General features: G+C 38.7%; 1 protein-coding gene across 1 annotated transcript in view; it reads left to right on the top strand.

The window, feature by feature from the left end:
- COL28A1 (collagen type XXVIII alpha 1 chain) overlaps nt 1-20721 on the top strand; it is a 167454-nt gene that overhangs the window by 115357 nt on the left and 31376 nt on the right. Inside the window, exons 28-30 of the mRNA XM_081286546.1 lie at nt 18212-18280; nt 18806-18886; nt 18972-19007. Coding sequence (XP_081142672.1) covers nt 18212-18280; nt 18806-18886; nt 18972-19007 — 186 coding nt within the window. The remainder of the gene's footprint in view (nt 1-18211; nt 18281-18805; nt 18887-18971; nt 19008-20721) is intronic.

Raw genomic sequence — 20721 nt, forward strand, 5'->3', positions numbered from 1 at the left:
GTGCTATCCACTCGTTAGTTTTTCACAACTGTGGTTTTTTACCAGGAAGTTTAAGCCTTGGGAATGGACAGATTTTCCTGTGAATTCTTATTTGTAGAGATGATATTTAGAGTAGTACTAACACATTCATTATAATTTATTTTCATTGGCATAGACTATGAGCTTTTATAAGACTTTTTTTTGGTGTATGCAATTAAGGCTTTAAATGGTTTCAAAGCAGAAAATAGATTTTTAATCCATTGGAATACTAATCTTTTAAAAGTTCTCTAACTGGTTTCTGTTGGTCTTGAAAGAAGTAGTTAATGAGTTAATAGTTTCCATTGTGTTTATTGTGCCAGTTTCAGAAAGAAATTAATCTTTCATAGCCCTCGATCTGTCTTTGCTTCTTAAATTACCTTACTATTGTGATTTTTAAAAGTAAGCCATCATATTTGCTATGTTTCTTGATATGAATGTACTTAAATAATGACATACACATACTCTTTGCTAGGGTCATAATGTGCTTCTCAAAGTAGAATGTGCTTTTGTTTTGCATATCAGGAAGACAAGTTAATATACATGTTTACATGTAAATTCATCTGTTCTTTCTGCTTCAAAATGGAATATTGATTCCACTAGTAAGTTTTGGTTAATTGTATCCAAATTTATTTCAAGCAATTCGTTTAATAAATTTTTCTTGAACTCATGCAGTATAACAGGCTGGGTTCTAGATGCTTGGGGTGATATATCAAAACAAAAGAGATAAAGATTCCTGACTCCATAGGAATCGAGTTCCATTGATAATAAGTATAATAAAAATGGAGATAATATAGTATGCTTGAAGATGAGAACTTTTGTAGCAATGACAAGAGCAGGCAAAGGAAGAGGGAAGGGTGTGATGAATCTTTAAATGGATGGTCTGACTTACTTTTTGAAAGAATGACTATGACTACTGGGCTGAGAATAGACTGTCACAGGGCCAGGATTGCACCAAGGAGGCTATGGCAGGAATCCAGGCAATGACAAATGGCATTTAAAAATCTAGCTCACATAAATCTAACTCCTTTGGAACTGATGTGTATCTAGTGGCCAGTGTCTGAAAACTGAAGCATGCAATGGAAAACATTCTATTATGACAGAATTGATGCCAGATCCATAAATCTGATTATAAATCTACTCACAGAATTTTAGGATATTGAAGCATATCAAACTGTATTTGATATCTGGATTGTAGCCCAAGATAATAATCATAACTCTGGATTGTAGCCCAAAATAAAACTCTAATCCTAGATAAATATTTTCATTTTACCTTTGACAAGAACAAAGATGAAATCTGTCCTTTTTCTTTTTTGTTCAATCTATGATTATGACATGCTAAGACATTAGAGGTGAAATTACCAGACCTAGGATATACATTTAACAGACATACCACTTGCCTTCCTGGCATCCCTGACAAAGTCCTACAAGTGTTTGTATTCTGTTGGCTGTTCACATTTTTCAGTATACTTCTGTTTTTGGAGGTGGGGGTACTGGGGATTGAACTCAGGGGCACTCAACCACTGAGCCACATCCACAGCCCTATTTTGTATTTTATTTAGAGACAGGGCCTCACTGAGTTGCTTAGTGTCTTGCTAAGTTGCTGAGATAGGTTTTGGATTCAAAATCCTCCTGCCTTAGCCTTCTGAGCCGCTAGGATTACAGGTACACACCACCACGCCAGGCTGCAGTATGTTTCTTAATGAATTAAAACTTCATCCATAGTAACTGTGGGTGTGAATATTTTATCCAAAAGGCATTATGTAATTTGAAAAAGGCTTTATTTATTTATCAAGAAAACAAGTCTAAAAAATTTTTTAACATGTACCCAAATAATGATCAGCTTTAAGAATTAGCAAGACTCAAATGATCTGGGTGCTTGTTCCTGAGTTTTCTCAATATTTCAGTCCTCTAAGATCAAAGACCTACTGATCTTTACATTCCCTGTGACAGCCCTTACCTCCTGGCCCTTTACCTTATAAGGGCACTTAAACTATACCTTGTTTTGTATCTTGACTTAATATTTATCTAATATCTGGTAGAGTTGGTTCCCAGATGTTCAACTTGTGATGAAAACTATAAGTCCATGTGGTCTGATTCTCTATAAACATTTGTACAAAACAATTATCTTTGAATCTGAAATGTCTGATACATTTTATATTTAGCATGTCTCCTATGCTAATTGAGTAATGGATGGTATTTGTGATCAAGAGTGATATATGAGGTGGGACTGGGAGCTAGTAAGACTGAATTCATATACCATACACTAAAATGAGCCCATCCCTTCTGAGTCACAGAGTACATGTATTTATAATCTACCATTTCTCATTGCATATGGTGAATGACATTGCAACCAGATTTGACAAGCGGAAGCAAAATGTCCTGAGGTTTAACCTTGGTACTTTGCTGATGAGATCATCAACTGGAACTAATCCTAATAATGTCAGCCAGTGTGCAAAAATAAACAATTTCCCAGAGTAACCAGTTTTATTAAAGTGGATTTTAAAGTGTGAATTAAAGGATCAAAAGACTCAGGGCCACACCTTGCTCACTGGGAGAATTTCTTATTTCCTGCTTTTGCTTATTTTGTCAAAAAGACTTCCTTGTTAGCAATGATCTTTGTCCTTTATTCTATGGTCCTGACCTGTGATGTTCAATGCTGCATGTTTAAAAGTGGGGTAGAAGTGCAGGCATTATAGGAGGAAACTGGGGGGTTCTTAGGGATTTGGGATAAAAATCCATGCCTGGATAGTTGGGGAGCATCAGTGACAGCTTGACTGGAATGCGGTGAGCTATGGGTGATATGAGAAGTTCTTAGAGGGTGTCCCACAGAGAAGTGACCTGATATAAATCATGTTAAGTATGGTTCTGGTAGTATGTGACACGTAGACAGTGAAGAGATGAAGAAGTGAGATAGAAAGCCATTGATGAAAAGCAGGTGAGGGGATGGGGATATAGCTCAGTTGGTAGAGTGCTTGCCTTGCGTGCACTAGGCCCTGGCTTCAATCCCTAACACCATAAAAAAAAAGATACAAAGAAAAAGAAGAAAAAATGAAAAGCAAGTGTGGGATGATGATGGCTTAGCCAGGGTGGCAATGATGAGAGCAGCGATTGTATTCTAGGTTGGATGTGGGGTCTAATATAAACAAAGGAGTCAAGGAACATGAAGATTTTTGACTTGAATGATTGGAAGGCTGGAGCTGCCATTTCCTGAGGTGAGAGATATAGAAAGAATGGGGGTAGAAATTTAGACTTGCTCCTCTAAAGCTAAACCTATCAGTGGTGCTATTCCATAGGTATTTGAGAGCAAGAAGTTTACAGTTTAGGGAAGAGGTCAGGATGAGAAATGTAAATTATATTTAACAATATATAGATGGTATTTGAAGTGTTTAGACGAGAACATGTGGTGAGTGAGCATAGAGAACAGAAGAGATCCTAGGACAGGGCTCAGCTCATCCTGTAGTGCTGTGCTGGAGTGTTGCATGATGAGGAGGATCCAGCAAAGGAGGTTGTGAGGTTGGGATAGTAGGGTGGAAAGAAAATCAACAGGAAGTGATGTCCAGAAGCCAAGTAAAGATGTTTTAAGGAGCACTGATTTTGGTACTGCTGATGAGATGAGACTTAAAATATGATCATTAGATTTTTTGACAACATGGAAGTCATTGGTGACCTTGAAGAAAGCTATGGGTACACAAATATCCTCCTCCTATCTTCAAGGATGCAGAGAGAATATGTAAAACAGATGTGGGAGACATTAACAATTGATTAATCTGGATGAAAGGAATCTGGGGAAAACATTCATATTATCCTTGCATACTTTTATGAGTTTGAAATTATTTTAAAAAGAAGTTTTTGAAAGGAGAGAATAGTGAGGAAGGAAGCAAAGATGGAGAGCATAAGCAACACCCTGAAAAGAGGAACATAGAAATAGAGTAATACATGGAGGAAGGTATATGATTAAAGAAGATATTTAATTTAAAGATGGGAGATATTAGAGTATGTTGTATGCTGATGGGAGCAATTGAGGAAACAGGGAAAAAATTGTGATTGCAAAAAGAAAGGAATTGCTAGGTGTGTCTTTGATCTTTCAAATCAGAAAAGATTTCCTCTAAGCCCCCTCCCATCCCACACAAGATTTCATTCTAAGCCTACAACATTTTTTTTTCTTGCAGTACTAGGGATTTACCCCTGAGCTATATCTACAGCCCTTTTTATTTTTTATTTTGAGATAGGGTTCTGCTTAATTGCCAAGGCTGGCGTTGAACTTGGCAGTTCTCCTGTCTGGGTCTCCCAAGTAGGTGGTATTTTAGGCATGTGCCATTGCACCTGGCCATTCTACAACATTTTTAAGAATACCTGACTGTTCAGAGTATGAACATTCCTGAGAATGGAAGCATTTTTCTTTTATTGTATGTTTTCCAAAGACCTTGTAGCTACTTTACAAAACTTTGTTAGTTTAAAATATGGCTATAATGAATCCTTGTATTATGTCTGCATCCCTCATATCATGTAAAGTTGTAAAATTCTCCCCTTTCCCTTCATTCCTATACTATAGAGACAATCACTGATGCAGTTTGGTGTGTAGCTTCCATATTCTAGAGTAGCTGTGTATACATACAGATAGCACAATGTCTTTAAAAAATCATTCTATGCATAGTTTTTCCAACTTCCTTTGCTTCCTCTTCCAGTTGACATAACTTGGATGCCCTCTTAATCAATATAGAATTGATTTGTAATAGCTATATTGTAGTACACTAAATGCTTATAATGTCATTAACTATATATTTTTCTCCCCCTGCCAGAGATAACCTCATATTTTCTCATACTGTACTAACATTTTCACTTCTTTGTGTCTTGAAAGGCTTATTCCTTTAGCTATTGGTAGACTTCCCTCTCCTGTATGCAAATGAAATCTGCCTACCTGCAGATTTTTCTGCTGCTGATAATTCTTTGATGTAATTTATCTATTTCACTTTGAGTATGAGCCTAGGCTATAAAATTTTGAGAATACAGTTTCACTATCCATTTATTTTCCTTTTATATTATACTTTGACTCAGGGGTTTTCTTGATGTGTCCTTGAAGTAAGCATGATGCAAGAAAAACTGAGTTAACTTTGGTAATGAATGACTTTAAAGGTATGCTTTTATAGGAGACTCTGATTCTATGGATGTTTTCATAGTTTTATTTCTTAGCCTTCGATGTGCTATCCATACATGTAATGGTAGAGGAAGACCTACAATTCATTTGTCATTAAGTAGCTTATGAAGAAAATCTAGAGTGTGTAAGAGTTGCCTCTCTGAATCTGGTCTGCATTGTCAGGAATAATTTCTGTGTTAAGTTGGAAATGAGAAAGGAAAACAGGACATATAAATGAGTGAGGTTAAGGTTTGTTTACAGGAAGTGTTAATCATAAGGTTCTCTTATAGAAAGAATTCATAGGACTTTATAAATATTACTTCTTTAATCCCCATAGTATATCCAAAAAAGTGATGCATAAAAGGGCTAATGTTGTGAATCCTCTGCTGAAAGACATTTCTTAAAAATTAGTTGATAGTCCTTTTTGCACTAATTCCTGGTAGAAAATCATAGGTTACAGAATGCTACTGTCTTCTAGTAGCTCTGATCCTTTCTGAAGATGATACAACTATGAGAGCAATGTAGAACTTGTACCTATAATTCATGACTCAAACACAAACACTTAGAAGCAAAATGCCTCCAGAATTTCTGCACAGGCAGATATGTTTTTTTTTAAATTGACAATAGTGATAAGTTTATGTCTAATATGCGGGCAAAAAGTGTGAGAGAGGCCAAGTGCAGTGGTGCATGCCTGTAATCCCAGTGGCTAAGGAGGCTGAGGCAGGAGGATTGTGAGTTCAATGCCAGCTCAGCAACTTAGCAAGACACTAAGAAACTCAGTGAGACCCTGTCTCTATATAAAATATAAAAAACGACTGGGGATATGGCTCAGTGGTTGAATGCCTCTGGGTTCAATCCCTGGTAACTCCCCCTGCTCCCGCCACAAAAAAAAAAGTGAGAGAGCCCGAAATAGATGTGTGTGAATGAGGATTAAGGTGAGATGAAGCCTATGGAGAAGCTGGCTGGGGACACAGGCAGAGCCAGATGGTGCAGGGCCGGCCTTCATGCCACGCTGCAGAGCTTCAGCAGGATCTTGTCCCCTGACAGTTCTCTATGCAAGCTGCCTTTGCCTCTCACCCCACCAGTGTCACCTAAGGACCTGGTGGTAGACATTCGGTTCTTGGGCTCTACCTGAACCCCCAAAGCCAGTAACTCTGAGAGTGGAACCCAGAGAGTAGGATCCTTATTTTCACAAGGTCTACAAATATTTCTGATGTTCATCAAAGTTTGGGGATCACAGCTCTGATGACAGGAGCCCTAGAAAGGGTTCTTTGTTGAAAAAGAGCTCGAATATTATACAGTTCACTCCATGAAGGTAGATACTTTGATAATTTCTTAGAATTTTCTCAGAACCGTGCAAGTATCACCACAACCTAATTTTAGACATTTTCATCATCCTCAAAAGAAAGCTCATGCCCCTGGCAATCACTCACATTCCTTTCTCATTTAACCCTGAGGCCTGGAAAACACTAATCTTTCTGGCACCATAGATTGGCCTATTCTAAACATTTAATACAAATGGAATCATAAAATATGTGGTATTCTGCGTCTAGCTTCTTTTGCATAGCATAATTTAAAAAATGCATCCCTGATATATCAGAACTTCCTTTCTTTTTTAAAATTAATTTTTAAAAATGTATATATGACAACAGTATGAAATACAATTCTTATTATACATATAGACCACAAATTTTCATATCTCTGGTTGTATACAAAGTATGTTCACACCAGTTTGTGTCTTCATACATGTACTTTGGATAATAAAGTCCATCACATTCCACCATCATTTTTAACCCCATACCCTCTCCCTTCCCCTCCCACCCTTCTGCCCTATCTAGACAGAACTTCCTTTCTAAGGCCAAATTATATTCCATTGAATGAATATACAAATGGATAAATATACAAATTTATCCATTTGTCCATTTATGTATATTAGGGTTGTTTCCACTTTGGGGCTATTATAAACAGTGCTGTCTTGAACATTCATGTGCCAGTTTTTGTATGAACATATGTTTTCATTTCTTGTGGGTAAACCTGGACAGGTTTTAAGGACAGAGTGACTTGGTTAGCTGAGTGTTGGACTCTATTACAGCTTGGGAATATACTTTCTTCTCGTTTTTCTTTCTCCACACCATTTGCATGCTCAGTGCACTAACTCAACAATAATTCCTTGTTTGATGGAGGTATGGGGAAGAGGAGGTGGACTGTGTAGTTAGAAATATCTACCTCCCTCAGATTCTCAGGGTCTTCTGAAGTATCATTTCCTGCTTCCTCACTTTTGAAGATCTCTGGAATGGATGGATGTGAGCTGAAGAAAGACATAGATTAAAAAAAAAAAAACTATTGCAACAATTTAGTTCACAAGCAATGTGAGTCTAAACCTGAGCAAGTTTAAAAGAATAAGTGTGATGTTTCTGAACCATTGGTTTTAGTGATTCGTAGTCTTCTTCCAACAGTCTCCAACCATATTGCAAAGGCAAGCCGGTGCATTGAATAACCTTCTCTTCCTCTTAGTGTGAAATATTATTTTTCAGCATTGTTTTTTCTCCTGAAGAGAGAAAAGTCACAGAACACCACTCCCTGAAGAGCCATCTTTGGAGCCAGTTGCCTGTAAAATCCAAAACTACTCTAAACACTGCTGATGGCCTCATTTTAATGTCAGAGTGTGCACTTCTTGGCACTCAAAATATTTTGGAGCCAAATTATTTTTTCAATAATTTAATGCAGAACACTCTTGTTATGGTTTGATCTGCTAAAAGTAAGAGGGATAACAGTATGCATTTACATAAATTTAGTGGTAACAATTCAAAATTTTTCTTTTATAGTTCTGGAGGCCCAAAATCCAAAATGAATCTTATTGGGCCAACATTAACTTGTTGGCTCTGGGGAAGAATCCCACTTCCTTGTTTTTTTTTTTTCATTTCTAGAGACACATGACTTGTATCCCATCATGCATGTTTCCTTCTTCCATCTTTAAAGTCATTATTTTATTTTTTTTATTTCTCTCTGCTGTTATCACATGGCTACCTTCTTTGCTGTCAAATCTCTTTTTCTTCCCTTTGATCTGATGTACCCAGATAATCCAGGATAATCTCCATGTGTCAGGATCTTTAAAAAAATCACGTCTGGGCTGGGGATGTGGCTCAAGCGGTAGCGCGCTCGCCTGGCATGCGTGCGGCCCGGGTTCGATCCTCAGCACCACATACCAACAAAGATGTTGTGTCCGCCGAGAACTAAAAAATAAATATTAAAAAAAAATTCTCTCTCTCTCTCTCTCTCTCTCTCTCTCTCTCTTTCTCTCTCTCTCTCCCACTCTTTCTTAAAAAAAAAAAAATCACGTCTGCAATGACCCTATTTTTATTTAAGATTATATTTACAGGTCCCAGGATTAGGACCCAGCTATATTTGGAGGCCATTATTCAGCCTACCCCACTATTAAATCAGTATGAAGGAGGCTTTGCCCTTTCCACTGCTTCTGGGTCCATTCTTGTCTGGCATATGGGGGGGAAAAAGAGCAGTTTGAAAAGCATACAGCATTTCATGGAATTCTTTCATTCAGAAAATTCAGGCACAAGGATTGAATACTGCACTGAGTCCCCATTTCCTTCTGCTGAGACCGTGGCTGTGTCTGTCCTGGTCAGCATTTCCTGCTGTCTTTGCACCCTTGCAACACTGCTTTAGTGGCATGTGCCCATCAGCAGAATGCTTCTTAAATAAGCCACAGTGGTTTTATAACTTGTAAAGATCCCCTTACCTGTTTTATTCAACTATCTCAGAGGCCAATATGACAGGAGCAATTAATAAATTGGCTTGGACTCATCTCTACAGTCTAAGTCCAAAGAACCTTCTTCAGTTGATCCACATAATGAATGATTGGCTGGCACTTTTCCACACATTCCTATTATCTCTTTTTCACATTGATCCCTGCAAGGTTATCATGAAATTTGCCTTGAATTAACCTGAGCAGCACCTTGACATCTATGGGGTATGCTAATTAAGACAAGCGTTTAGGGTGCCTGGTCTCCAGGTAACTTCTACCAAAAAGAAGGTTAGCCTCTGTTTCCACTGACTCAGCACGACATGCTGTCCAAAATAGGCACCTTAGATAAAAAGGCAGAAAGATAAAATGCATTGCCTCTACTTTGGGAGTTCATGATAAGTAGAAAAGAAACGATGTGAATATCCAAGCATCTTAGGAGATGCATGCTACAAGAGAGGTTCAGGTTGATATGAGGGCATTCATCTGGATTGGGGTGAGGGCAGATCAGGGAAGCCTTCTTAGAATAGTTGCAAGGTCTGGGACTCACCTACAGATTGAGTGAGGGTGTTGGGGGAGTACAGAGGTCAGGACACAAAATCATTAGCATGAGAGACTGAGAGGTAAAGGAAAGAAAACATGGCTCAGTAAGATTATTGTAGTTGACAGATTTGGTTCTGAGATGTTTAGTATGTAGGAAGCTCTAGAAAGTACATAGAAGTCAGGCATGGAGTTTGGAGACAAAAATGGAATTGGGGACTAAAGGATTGGAGATTAGCCTTCTGAGATCACCACTAAAATCATAGATGTGGACAAGATTGTTAAGGATATTAAAGTAAAAGTGAAGGACTATGGCAGACTTTGTGAGGGCACAAGGAGCACCAAGAGAGAAGGGTGGAGGTCATCAAACCAACTAAGGGCATAAGCTGCTAGAAATACAGGGAGAACTGGGAGAATTGTGCTATGCAGATGGCCAGCAAAGGGAGCATTCCAGATGTCCTTGTCCCTAGCACAGTCAACTGCCATTCAACCAACCCTGTCTCTTTGTTTTTATCATTGGCAGTGCAAGTATATTCAAATGCTATGTAAGATGTTCATGAAATTTGGCAGATTTTATAGACAGCTATTTAGACAAGAGGCCAAGACATGTTAATGTATGCAGCTGAGACCAGCTGGTAAAACCCCTCAAAACCACGGCACTCTTTGCACTGTGACCTATCAATGCATTTAATTTTCGGATTTAAACTAAGAATGATTATTATTGGAACACTGGACTAAATTTTGTCAATCAGATAGAAAATCAACAGTGAACACATATTCATGAAACAAACAGTCCAGTTACCTGGCTTGATTTTGCTGAGATTGTTTGCAAATGTTCATCTGCTACTTGTTCACTCATTTTATCACCTGCTAGTAATTATAAATAGAAAAATGGAAATAGAGACTAAAAGTTTAAGAAAAATGATGTGGAAAACTTGACTCACAAAAGTGAAAATAATTTGGATGTAACTTACATGAGCTGAGTGGGACCTAATTTGGATATTTATACTTTTTTACTGTCTTGGTATCAGTGGCCTGTAAATATTTACAATTACCTATTTCTTCCTAGATAAGCCTGCTATCTCAGGTGGTCTGTTTTCATTAAAGCAAGTTTCAGATAGAATTCTATTCTAAGTTTAATTCCTTATTAGCAAATTGGCCCCCAAACAACACACTGAAAGGTTCCAATTCCATGTCTTCTTCAGCATTTTTATAAGCACTACATAAATAATCACTCTGAGGCAAATGCAACCCTATTCCCAGGTCCAGATCAAGTCAGATCAGATGAAGAGTTTCTTCATTGTGGAATGAAGGTATGAGGCACCTGTACTGAAGGGAGTTTTGAAATTGTGGTGCTCTACCAAAAGTATATGGCCTATGGGCTCACCTAACTCTTGGGCCCCATTCATTCAGGGGCAAGTGACCTGCACATTTCTAGCCACCACCTATCTTGAACACCCTGTATTTCACCAAAGATGAATGGCTTCTATATGTCTCTGGAACAATAGATAGCAATATTTGAAGTATGCTTCTTGGAAGTATGGACTACTGATTATGGTACAGTCATGCTTTGCTTAAGGACAGGAAAATGTTCTGAGAAATGCGTCACCAGGCAATTTCATCATTGCACAAATATCACAGAGTATAGTTATGTAAACCTAGATGGTACAGGTCAGTTACTTGATATGGCTTCTTGATGCAATCAAGCAATGCAGTAAACATGAGATGTATGAGGCTCCTCCTTGTGCATATGTTTTACGGTAAGGATGTTATGCACACATACGTAGGAGTATGTTCTAACAATGATAAAAGTATAGTATAGTAAGTACACAAATTAGCACCTAGTCATTTATTATCATTATTGAGTTATGTACTGTACAGAATTGTATTGCTATACTTTTAGATGACTGGCAGCACAGTAGGTGTGTTTTTGGCAGCATCACCACAAATGTGTATAAAATGCATTGTGCTGTGACATTATTGGAATATGATGATGGCAATAATTAATGGTAGCTTTTCAGCTCCATTATAATTTTATGAGACTACTGTTGTATACATGGTCTGTTGAACAAAATGACATTATGCAGCACATGACTATATTTTAAGTTTAAACTCAGCACTCCTGGAGTGCAAATGACATTAACCTGCACATATAAATATTAATCTTTTCTAAGAGAAGTATATTAAATTATAGGCAACATAACAGTGATCTTACTTTTTCGCATGAATGGGACAAAAGCGATTGCGATAGGCTGAATAATGGCTCCCAAATATCTATGTCCTCGTTCCTGGAATTTGTGTATATCACCTTACACTGCAGAAGAAATTCTGAGGTGGGGAAATTATCCTGGATTATGTGGTTGGGCCCTAGTAATTACAATTAAGAAGAAAGCAGAGGAAAATAGACTACAGAAGAAGTGAGGTGGTGGTGGGAACAGACGAGGTGCAGGAAGATGGAGAAAGTGGAAGACTGTGGACAGGTACTAGAAGATGGGAAAAAAAATCAAGGAAACAGATTATCTCTCCAGAGTCACTAGGGGAACCTGGACCTGTCAACAACTTGACTTTAGCTCAGTGGAACTGGTTTCAGACTTCTGACTTGCAGAACTATAAGAGAATAGATTGGTGGTGTTATAAACCACTAAATTTCTGGTAATTCGTTATGGTAGCCATAGAAAATGGATACAGCATTATCTTGGTCCAGCTCATGGAAGTTTCCATGGGAGCTGTTTAGAAAACCCTTGTTATGAGGCTGACTGTTTTCCAGGTTTCAACAGAGGCTCTGAAGAAAGAAATACAAATCACCAGGGTTTTAAACTGTTTCTACAAACAGACTCAATATCAGTGTTTCAATCTGTAAAGAGTAAATGCTTTTCTTGTCTCTCACCAGACACAATGGAGCTAGATCACCATTTGAATGACAATCAAATATATTGAAGCCATGTTTTTGTTCTGTTAAGCCCACTGGGACTGTATTTTGGCCAGGTACCACATGCATCAGAGCTGCAGTCCAGCAAATGCTCCTCTGATAACATGTAACTCACTCATTCAGTCTACTCCCAGCCAAATGGGCTGCTGTATCGAATAAACATTAGCCTGTTCCCATTGGAGAATGTTAATGTATGAAAATGGGACATTAAGTGAGAAGAGTTTAATTCCTCAAAGGAAAAGGATTTTAACAAATTAGAAGCTATTGATTATCAGGTTAAAGAAGGGGAAACTGCTCAGCTTCTACTATACTCTGTTCCAAAAGGAAAAATCAGTGGACCTTTTGTTTTGTTTTGGAGGTATTGTCAGCTTGGAGAGAGAATTACTGTTGAAAACATTGTTATGAAATCAGATATAATCCAGGGTGCTACAGAAGAATTGCAAAAGCCTAGCTTTTCTCGTTTATATGTTTGTTCCCAGGATTATTACAAAAATTAAATAGGAACATAAACTCAGTCCTCTGCACATAGGGATACAATAAATGTTTCTAGATGCAACAGTAGATGATTATGATCAGAATTTCTGGGATAAGGAGATGATGCTAAAGTTTGGTTGTTCTAGGAGTCTGTGGATAAGTGCTTTTGATCGACCTGCATGATTTTATGTATTAGAAAGGCCACAGAGAAAGTCCATTTTCCTTCTCAAGTGAACTGGCTATTACTAAAAAGGAGAAAGCAATCCCTTTCAATACAAAGTAGTTCCTGGATTCCACGTTAAACACCAGATGACTGTTCAGACAGGTCACTGTTCTTTCTTTCTAACTCTTCCATGTCCCCACTAGGTCAACCAGCATCTTAGTTCAACATTGATTACGCTATTCTAGCTGCAGAAGGCTTTCACTCCCCAACTTCAAAATGTATAACTCTTTTTTTTTTCCTTATTAGCAGTACAGTCAGCACCATCAGAAAGGAGGAAAGGCAAACTAGAGAAGAAGCTGAGAAAAGAATTGTAATTTTTAAAAAGTTTGGTACATGTGAGGGCCACTACAAAGTAATGGGGATAGGTTTGAGCTTTTAATAGGTTATATGATTGCATCTTAGCAAAGAATATTCCTTACAAATGCAAAATGCCCCCACTCAGTGCTTCTACAGCTAGCCCTCTCAGCCTAGAGTGCCCTGGTTAACCTGTGGCTGTTTAGCTAGAAGTGCTGTTTGTTTTCAATATGTAACCAGGTCTTGGCAGTTTCTCAGACAGGACTGCAGCCCTTGACAGGAGGAACCTGAATTCCATTTGAACCGGAAATACTGGACTTTGGACATTTTTTAAAATTACTGATTTTAACTGATTTTAACCCTTTTTCTTTGAGCAAGTTATAGAAAATGATAAGAAAACAGCTCAACGGTAAAATTGAAAGTTATAAAGTTTGTTGATAAAAGTGTTGTCACTACATTGAGCCTGGGTTTTGGTTAAAATTCCAGTTGAGTCTGTTTTCTCTCTCCTTCCACATTTCAGTCCAAGACAAAGGGCCTGTGCTGAAATCTTAGAATAACTTGTTTCTAATCTTACTTAATAATGGGCACCTTCATACCCTTTGGTAAAAATGAAGTATGTATCTCTTTAGATATAAGTATTGCTGTGTTGTAAATATCTCTATTATCATCTATGGGATGACAGAGGAAACTTGGGAGATGTGACTCAAACAGGAAGGGAAAATGGCTGTTGAAGGCTCCCTTGTTGCCTTGCAGCCTAAGTATCTACTTCTCTGTTAGCATTGCCCTTATGCCTAGGCAGGCAAAGGTCAGTCTGGTGGTGGTAGATAACCAGTGCTGGGCTTATGAACTGGCCATGTTCAGGCAGGACAATGCCATCTCTGGATCAAGTGGTTGAACTGAAGTCCATCTTCAGTTCAATCCTGGGGAAATACAAAGGTTCTTGATGATGATAGAAGCCTCCTGTATATAAAGAACTGGAGTCACCTCAGGAAATCCACACCAGGGCTTTGTTTTAGGTTTCTTGGTATTCTTTTGGCCTGTGGGTACCCAAAACTTTGGGTAGACAAAATACTTGTATCCTTATATTTTTTAGCTGCTGTCACGATGATAGCTGATGCCTGTGTGCAGTCATTTAATACATTCATTTACCTTTATACTCATTCATTTTATATGCTATTTTAACCTTAAATGTTCTTTGAAGTAATTCACACTTACAGAAAAGTTATATAGTACGAAGAATTCCCATTTCCCCTTTACCAGATTCCATAAAAGTTAACATCACCACATTTGCTTTATCAAAGTATGTGTATGTACCCACATTCATGTTCTTTTTCTCTAACTTTTGAGAGTAAGTTCCAGCTACAGTGTCTTTTTTACCCAAACTGCAGTCCTTTTGCTACAAACACATTCTCTTACATAACACAGTGGTGTGATAAATAGCAATTATTATTGATATAATACTATCAAATCTAGAGGCATTATTTACATTTTCCCAAGTATTTCATTGATTCTTTTTTCCTTAAAAATTATTATTTAGTAAAAAATGATTTATTTAAAGTAACTTTCACCCTCTTTTAAGTGTGTGGTTCTATGAGTTCCAGCAAATCTGTAGAGACCTCTAACGGTCTTGGCTGAGCCTGACTTTATGAACCTCCCCAAGCAGTGGAGCTGCTCTTCAGGTCAGTGCCAGGATTCATTCCCACAAATTGACTCTGTTTCCGGCCTCCAGTGGGCATGGGTCATCCGCTGTGCCCTCAAGATAACAATGTTTGCTGCCTTTCCCTAGAGTTTTAGGACTTTTGTTTCACAGGGAGTGTCGTACCCTGCCCTGGGTGGTATAGTCTGAACATAAAATCCATGTTGAAATGCTGTCAGGCACTAGGGGGCCTCAGGGAGGTAATTAAGAGGTTTGCCTTGCCCCTTCCACCACGTGAGGACACTGCAAAAAGCACCCTCTGTGAACCAGGAAACAGGCCCTCACAAGACAATGAATCCTTTAATGCCTTGATCTGGGGTTTCTCAGCCCCAGAACTATAAGAAATAGATTGCTGTTGTTTATAAGCAACCTATTTCCATGGTATATTGTTATAGCAGCACAGACAGGCCAAGACACTGGAGATTCCTACTTCCCTCTGCCTGCACCAGAAGAGAGCTTCTTCAGACTCTTACTTGCCCCCAGGTTTCTTATGAGCACTGGTAAGGTCCCCAGAGAAGAAGAGCCTGTGATGGGTGCCATTTCCCCTTGTGCCTCCAGCTCTCCTCCTCTCATGGTAGCCTGTATTGGCCTTTAGCAATTTATTAAAAATTTTAGTCAAATCCTCCTTACCAATCCTGGGCTCTCCCCCAGGTATTGAGTGGTCAGGTTCTGCCTCTCTGTGGACGATTCCTGCTTCCTTACATGTGGATTTGGCCGGTTTCCCTGAAACCACAGCTCTATGACAGATTCAAAAAAAGCTGTGACTCCACAGGTTGTAAGTCATTGTAAGAACAAGGGCAGGATTGACTTTTTACTTATCTATATTCTGTGCAGAAGCAAGACATCCCCTTTACATTCTTTGATTATCTATGAATTTTATTTTTTTTAATTACTGCATCTTATAGAACATTTAGAAAAAAACACTATTGTTTCCTGACATCAGTAATAAAAAAAAAATCAGTGAAGCATTCAGGTCGTTGTGCATTACACTTAGAAACTTCTTTCCTGGAGATTAAGCAATCATCTGAAAACAAAACTATCACATTGTTAACAGGACAGATTTAAGAGTCAACAAAGTGGTACAGTGATTAAGCAGCTAGGTTTAAAGTTTGCACTTAATCATACCTTCTGAAAGGTTCTTTCCTGCAGTTGCTTTGACCCACGCTAAAAACATTGTTTATCGTTTCTCTGAGACTTTTTTATAAAGGGAAAAAAAATCTGATTCTATAGTGTTCACCTCTGCCAAGCTAAGATATGGACTTACGTGGTAAGAGACTTTTAGCCCCGTAATCTACTCTGAAAGTTATAGGAAGCCTTCAAGTATTTTGAAGGGAAACTGGTAATTTAAAGTGAGGGAAAATGCCTTCACTATAAGGAAATCCAGGTGCCTGGAATGACTACAGTGCTAGCAATTATATAGAAAATGTTTATATGTGAAGTATCCCAAAATAAATTCCTGAACATAGAAGGATCCAAACATGATAACTGGCTCTCTGAGATTTCCCCTCAGGGTGTGGTGAGGAAGCCACAATAGCTTTTAACTTTGTTAGGAAATTGTGTCATTTCTTAAAAGCAGCTAGTTAGTCACCGACTTTTGTATTAGCTGTTGTGGAGATCTGAGATGTTGTCAAAGAATAATTATTCTGAATAATTGTTGAAAGGTGGACTCCCTTTGTCTAAATATAGATGTCCCAGTGATAAGTCACCACTGCAGCTGGGTCCCACAGTGATTTGCACTCTGGCTGTTCTTTGGGGTTGGGACAGAGCCAACCATTCGTTTCTTTTTAGTGTTCTCCCGTGAACTTTTAATTCCCTCATACCCAGCCAGAAACCCTCCTGGATCTCTGATCTCAATTCTCCCAGTTCTGATCCCAGTGTCTGAGACTCCCTGACAAGCCAAAGCTACCTTCCACGAATAGCTCATTCATCTCATTAAAATCTGAAAAAACAAACCTCCACCAAAGTGTTTTTTACTGGAACATCTTCCTTAAGAGAATACTTCCTTCTCATATTTTTTTTTCTCCTTTACATTTACTTAGAGCAGAGCACAGTAGAATTCTAGGCATGCAACTCCTCAGGGTGCTTCAGGCCACTCTAAGCTCTGGCCTTCTGGTCTGTATGAAGACAGACCTTCTGCCTCCTCCGATGAGGCTGCAGATTCATTCCTGCTGGAGCATGGCTTTCAGTGTGTGTAGTGAGGGTGATCTGTTTCCTGTACATTCCTGCCTGTTTGTCGTCCTGTTACCTATCTGTGGGAGGAGTGCCTTCTCTGAAAAAGAGAACAGATTTTTCTCCTTTTCCTTGAATCTTCAGCTTCACATCCAAGTGTTGGTTTAATATTTAGGGTATATGTAACTGATATCAGTCCCTATCCAGGTTCAGGGCCTCTTAAAACCTCCAGATTCCCTGGTGAGAAAAGAGGATTCTCTCTTGACTCTAAATTGAATAGAGACCAATAATCTTTACCTGTCCACTTCAACCAACTAAGCAATTAATAAAGAAAGCACTCCTTCTTCAAGCATGAGTCTCCTTAGCTGAGCCCAGGATTTGTACAATACTGCGTAAACTTTCCTGGTGGGTTCGCTATCTTATAGCACTGGGCTTGGCTCAAGGGATACCAAGGTGCAATGCCATTCAGAGAGTAAGTTCTGAGTAGTCTGACCATGGTAGGAAACTTATTTTAAGTCCTCTTGTGTTGAATTGAGGAGGCAAGGGTGTAACACCACACTTGCAATCCATTTAGAAACACAACATGTCAGAGGATTAAAAAAAACCTTAGAGTCTAGTTGTGAAAATCCGCTGTTAGATGTTAGGGCTGGGCTCATGAAGAACTGAGTATTTCAGTTCAACTTCAGAAAGTATTTACTTGTGTTCATTTTATTTTGTACTATTCTGTATATTTGTTTTGATGTAAAGGTTTCCTCCTAGGGAAGTGTACAATTGTGCAAAGGTATGTAAAAATATTCTTTGAAGCACTATTTTTAATATAGAAATATTAGAAATTAATGTTCATCCATAGGATAATGGATAAATTATAGTCCTGTTATTTAATGGGATACTATACAGCAGAGAAAGTCAACAAAGTCCAAATATTCTGAGTCATCCTGGACAATTAATAGAAACATTCTTTCTTACATCCTGTATAGGGAGAACAAGGACCTCAAGGTTTTCCAGGGCCAAAGGGCACCAGGGGCCAAGGCCTCCCAGGTCAGAAGGTAAGTATTTCAGGATATTAGAGAAATGCTGTGGCTTGAGCTCTCAATAGCTTAACTTTGACTTTAAATGAGCTCTCACGTATGCATCACACTTCTTCCTAACACTCTCAGACATCCATGTGGAATTGAAACCTTGTGCATAGCCCTTTCTACTTATAAATGTGCTCATTTTACAAAATCTTGCCTTCATTCTTAAAAGCCAGCCGATGAAGGGATAAATCCTTACACATACAGGAGATAATAGATAACTCAGGAATCTGGACAATTATGCAATAGCCTTCCCTGAAGTTGTGGAGTTGATCACATGGCCACTCCATATCTCTGGTTCATTATAAATTGGAATAACTATGGCTGAGGGAGTGTGAACAAATTGCTCTCAATTTTTTTTTCATATTATATATTTGTATCAACAAGAGCTCCAGGTCTTGAAGAGATACCAGTTGCAAATAAACCAAGTTGCAGAGTTTTTGCTATTTGACTTTAATGCTTATACTTTAAACTTGTCTTTTTATCATATTTTTAAAGGGTGAGCATGGAGAACAGGGTGATGTGGGAAAGAAAGGTGAAAAGGGTGAACTTGGAGACCCAGGATCTCCAGGAAAACAGGCAAGATGCAATTTAAAAAGCTGTGATTTTATACTCATGACTGGTTTCAACTATATTGACTGTTAACTCTTCTTGCACTATGTAGGGATTACAAGGACCAAAAGGAGATGCAGGACTTACAGTGAGTATCTGCTCTAGTGGGTAATTGAGGGTTTTGTGCTTGCAAAATTATTGCATTCATGTTTTAGCTTTAGAATTATGAATTCTTTGGATGCAGGATTCTAGTTGGTATTTAAATGATGGTTACTGCTACCAGCCCAGTGTTGAATTAGATGCATGAGGTAATTGCATTCGACCGTGGAGGAGAAATTACACCAGGCAGCCTTGGCTAACTTGTGGTAGAGGTGTGACCAGTCCCCTCACACCCCCTGGTAGAAATGATCACACTGCTATTATTGGCAACAAGGGAGTGAGCTGTTTACAAGAAACTGAATGTCCAAATGATTTCTTATTTTATCTGATCCTTCTCATTTCAGAATGGGGGCTCTTTTCCCTGAATTGGTTTCTTTAAGAAGTGTTCCAAAGAAAACAGCAACACAAAATCAGGATTATGCTTATGTATTGATTTACCTTTCAACAAATATTTGTTAAGCAGCCACATTTTCCTGCTCGTTTCCACACACCATTAAAAACAGAGAAAAAAAAACTGACTCTTTAGTCACACATGGATGGGAAGGTTCTAGAATTTCTGTAGCTAATCCTAATTCTTCCTTTCTGATTCATTCTTGTCTGATCGGAAGATACTACATCTCCTGGAGTAGAAGAGGAAAAGGGACCTTTTCTTTTTGTTGATTTTTCTCTAGGTCATGGTCTGGAGATGCTGATGTTCTGTGCCAGGAAAATCCAAGTGTGAGGGTGTGGGAGTTCAGGTGCTGACAACAAGAGCAGAGAGGCACACATGGAACCTCTTTTCCTACGACCCCAAAAATGCCTACAGTGGATGAAGCAGCTATATATACAATAATTTCCTCCCCACAAAACAAGCAGTAGGGGAAAGTGTACGTAAATGACCAGTGGGACTTCACCATATTATCCCAGCATGAGGAATTGGACTTCATCCATGTATTCTTCATCCATTTATTTGCTCATTATTTATTTCTTTCACTGGTATTTTAGGGGAGTGTAGAGTCAGGCTCTGAGAAAGGTACTAGGGAAATAGTAGAGAATAAGAGTCTGTCTTCCCGTCCTCAAAGAGCTGACAGCCCCGTGGGAACAAAGACATAAGGTTGTTTATCCACAGTGTGATGAATGCCATGACAGAGATAGTTAGGAGAGTCCAGAGTGGACAGTGATGTGTGATATTGATACCACTGGTTACCGGTGGCTATGAGTTCTGTTTCCCAGAGGTGAAGATTAAGCACCAGAGAAATGCCGAGGTAAGCATAGAAAGCAAGTTTTATTTAAAGAATAAAAACAGACTTCTCCCAGGAAGAAGGGGGCCATAGCTGGTGGGAGTGTCCTGTCCCTTTTATACATCTTAGATTTTCTTGTTCTCCTGCCCTCTTCCTCCTTACCTTGCTCCTTCATTTTGCCATCTTGCCTAAGTGACTGGAGGCCAGGAGATGCCCATGGGATGGCCAAAAAAGCAGCCCAGGCAGTATCAATTAACAACTTGTAGGAGGAACCTTGGGGCAGGTCACCTTAGCAACAGTTTGGAGCAGGAGCAGGAGGAAGGGCTTTGAAAGGAGGATGGGGAAAGGGCAGCATTTGATTTTCTTACTGACCAGCCCCCACCTTCCCCATCAGACCCAATTATTTATTATTTACATTGATTATTTTTTTGCCCTCCGGCCTCAAAATGTTTGGAGCAATAGATAAAGGCTCCAAACTTTATC

This window comes from Spermophilus citellus, assembly GCF_964194105.1.
Source record: "Spermophilus citellus genome assembly, chromosome: 3".
NCBI classification, from domain to species: domain Eukaryota; kingdom Metazoa; phylum Chordata; class Mammalia; order Rodentia; family Sciuridae; genus Spermophilus; species Spermophilus citellus.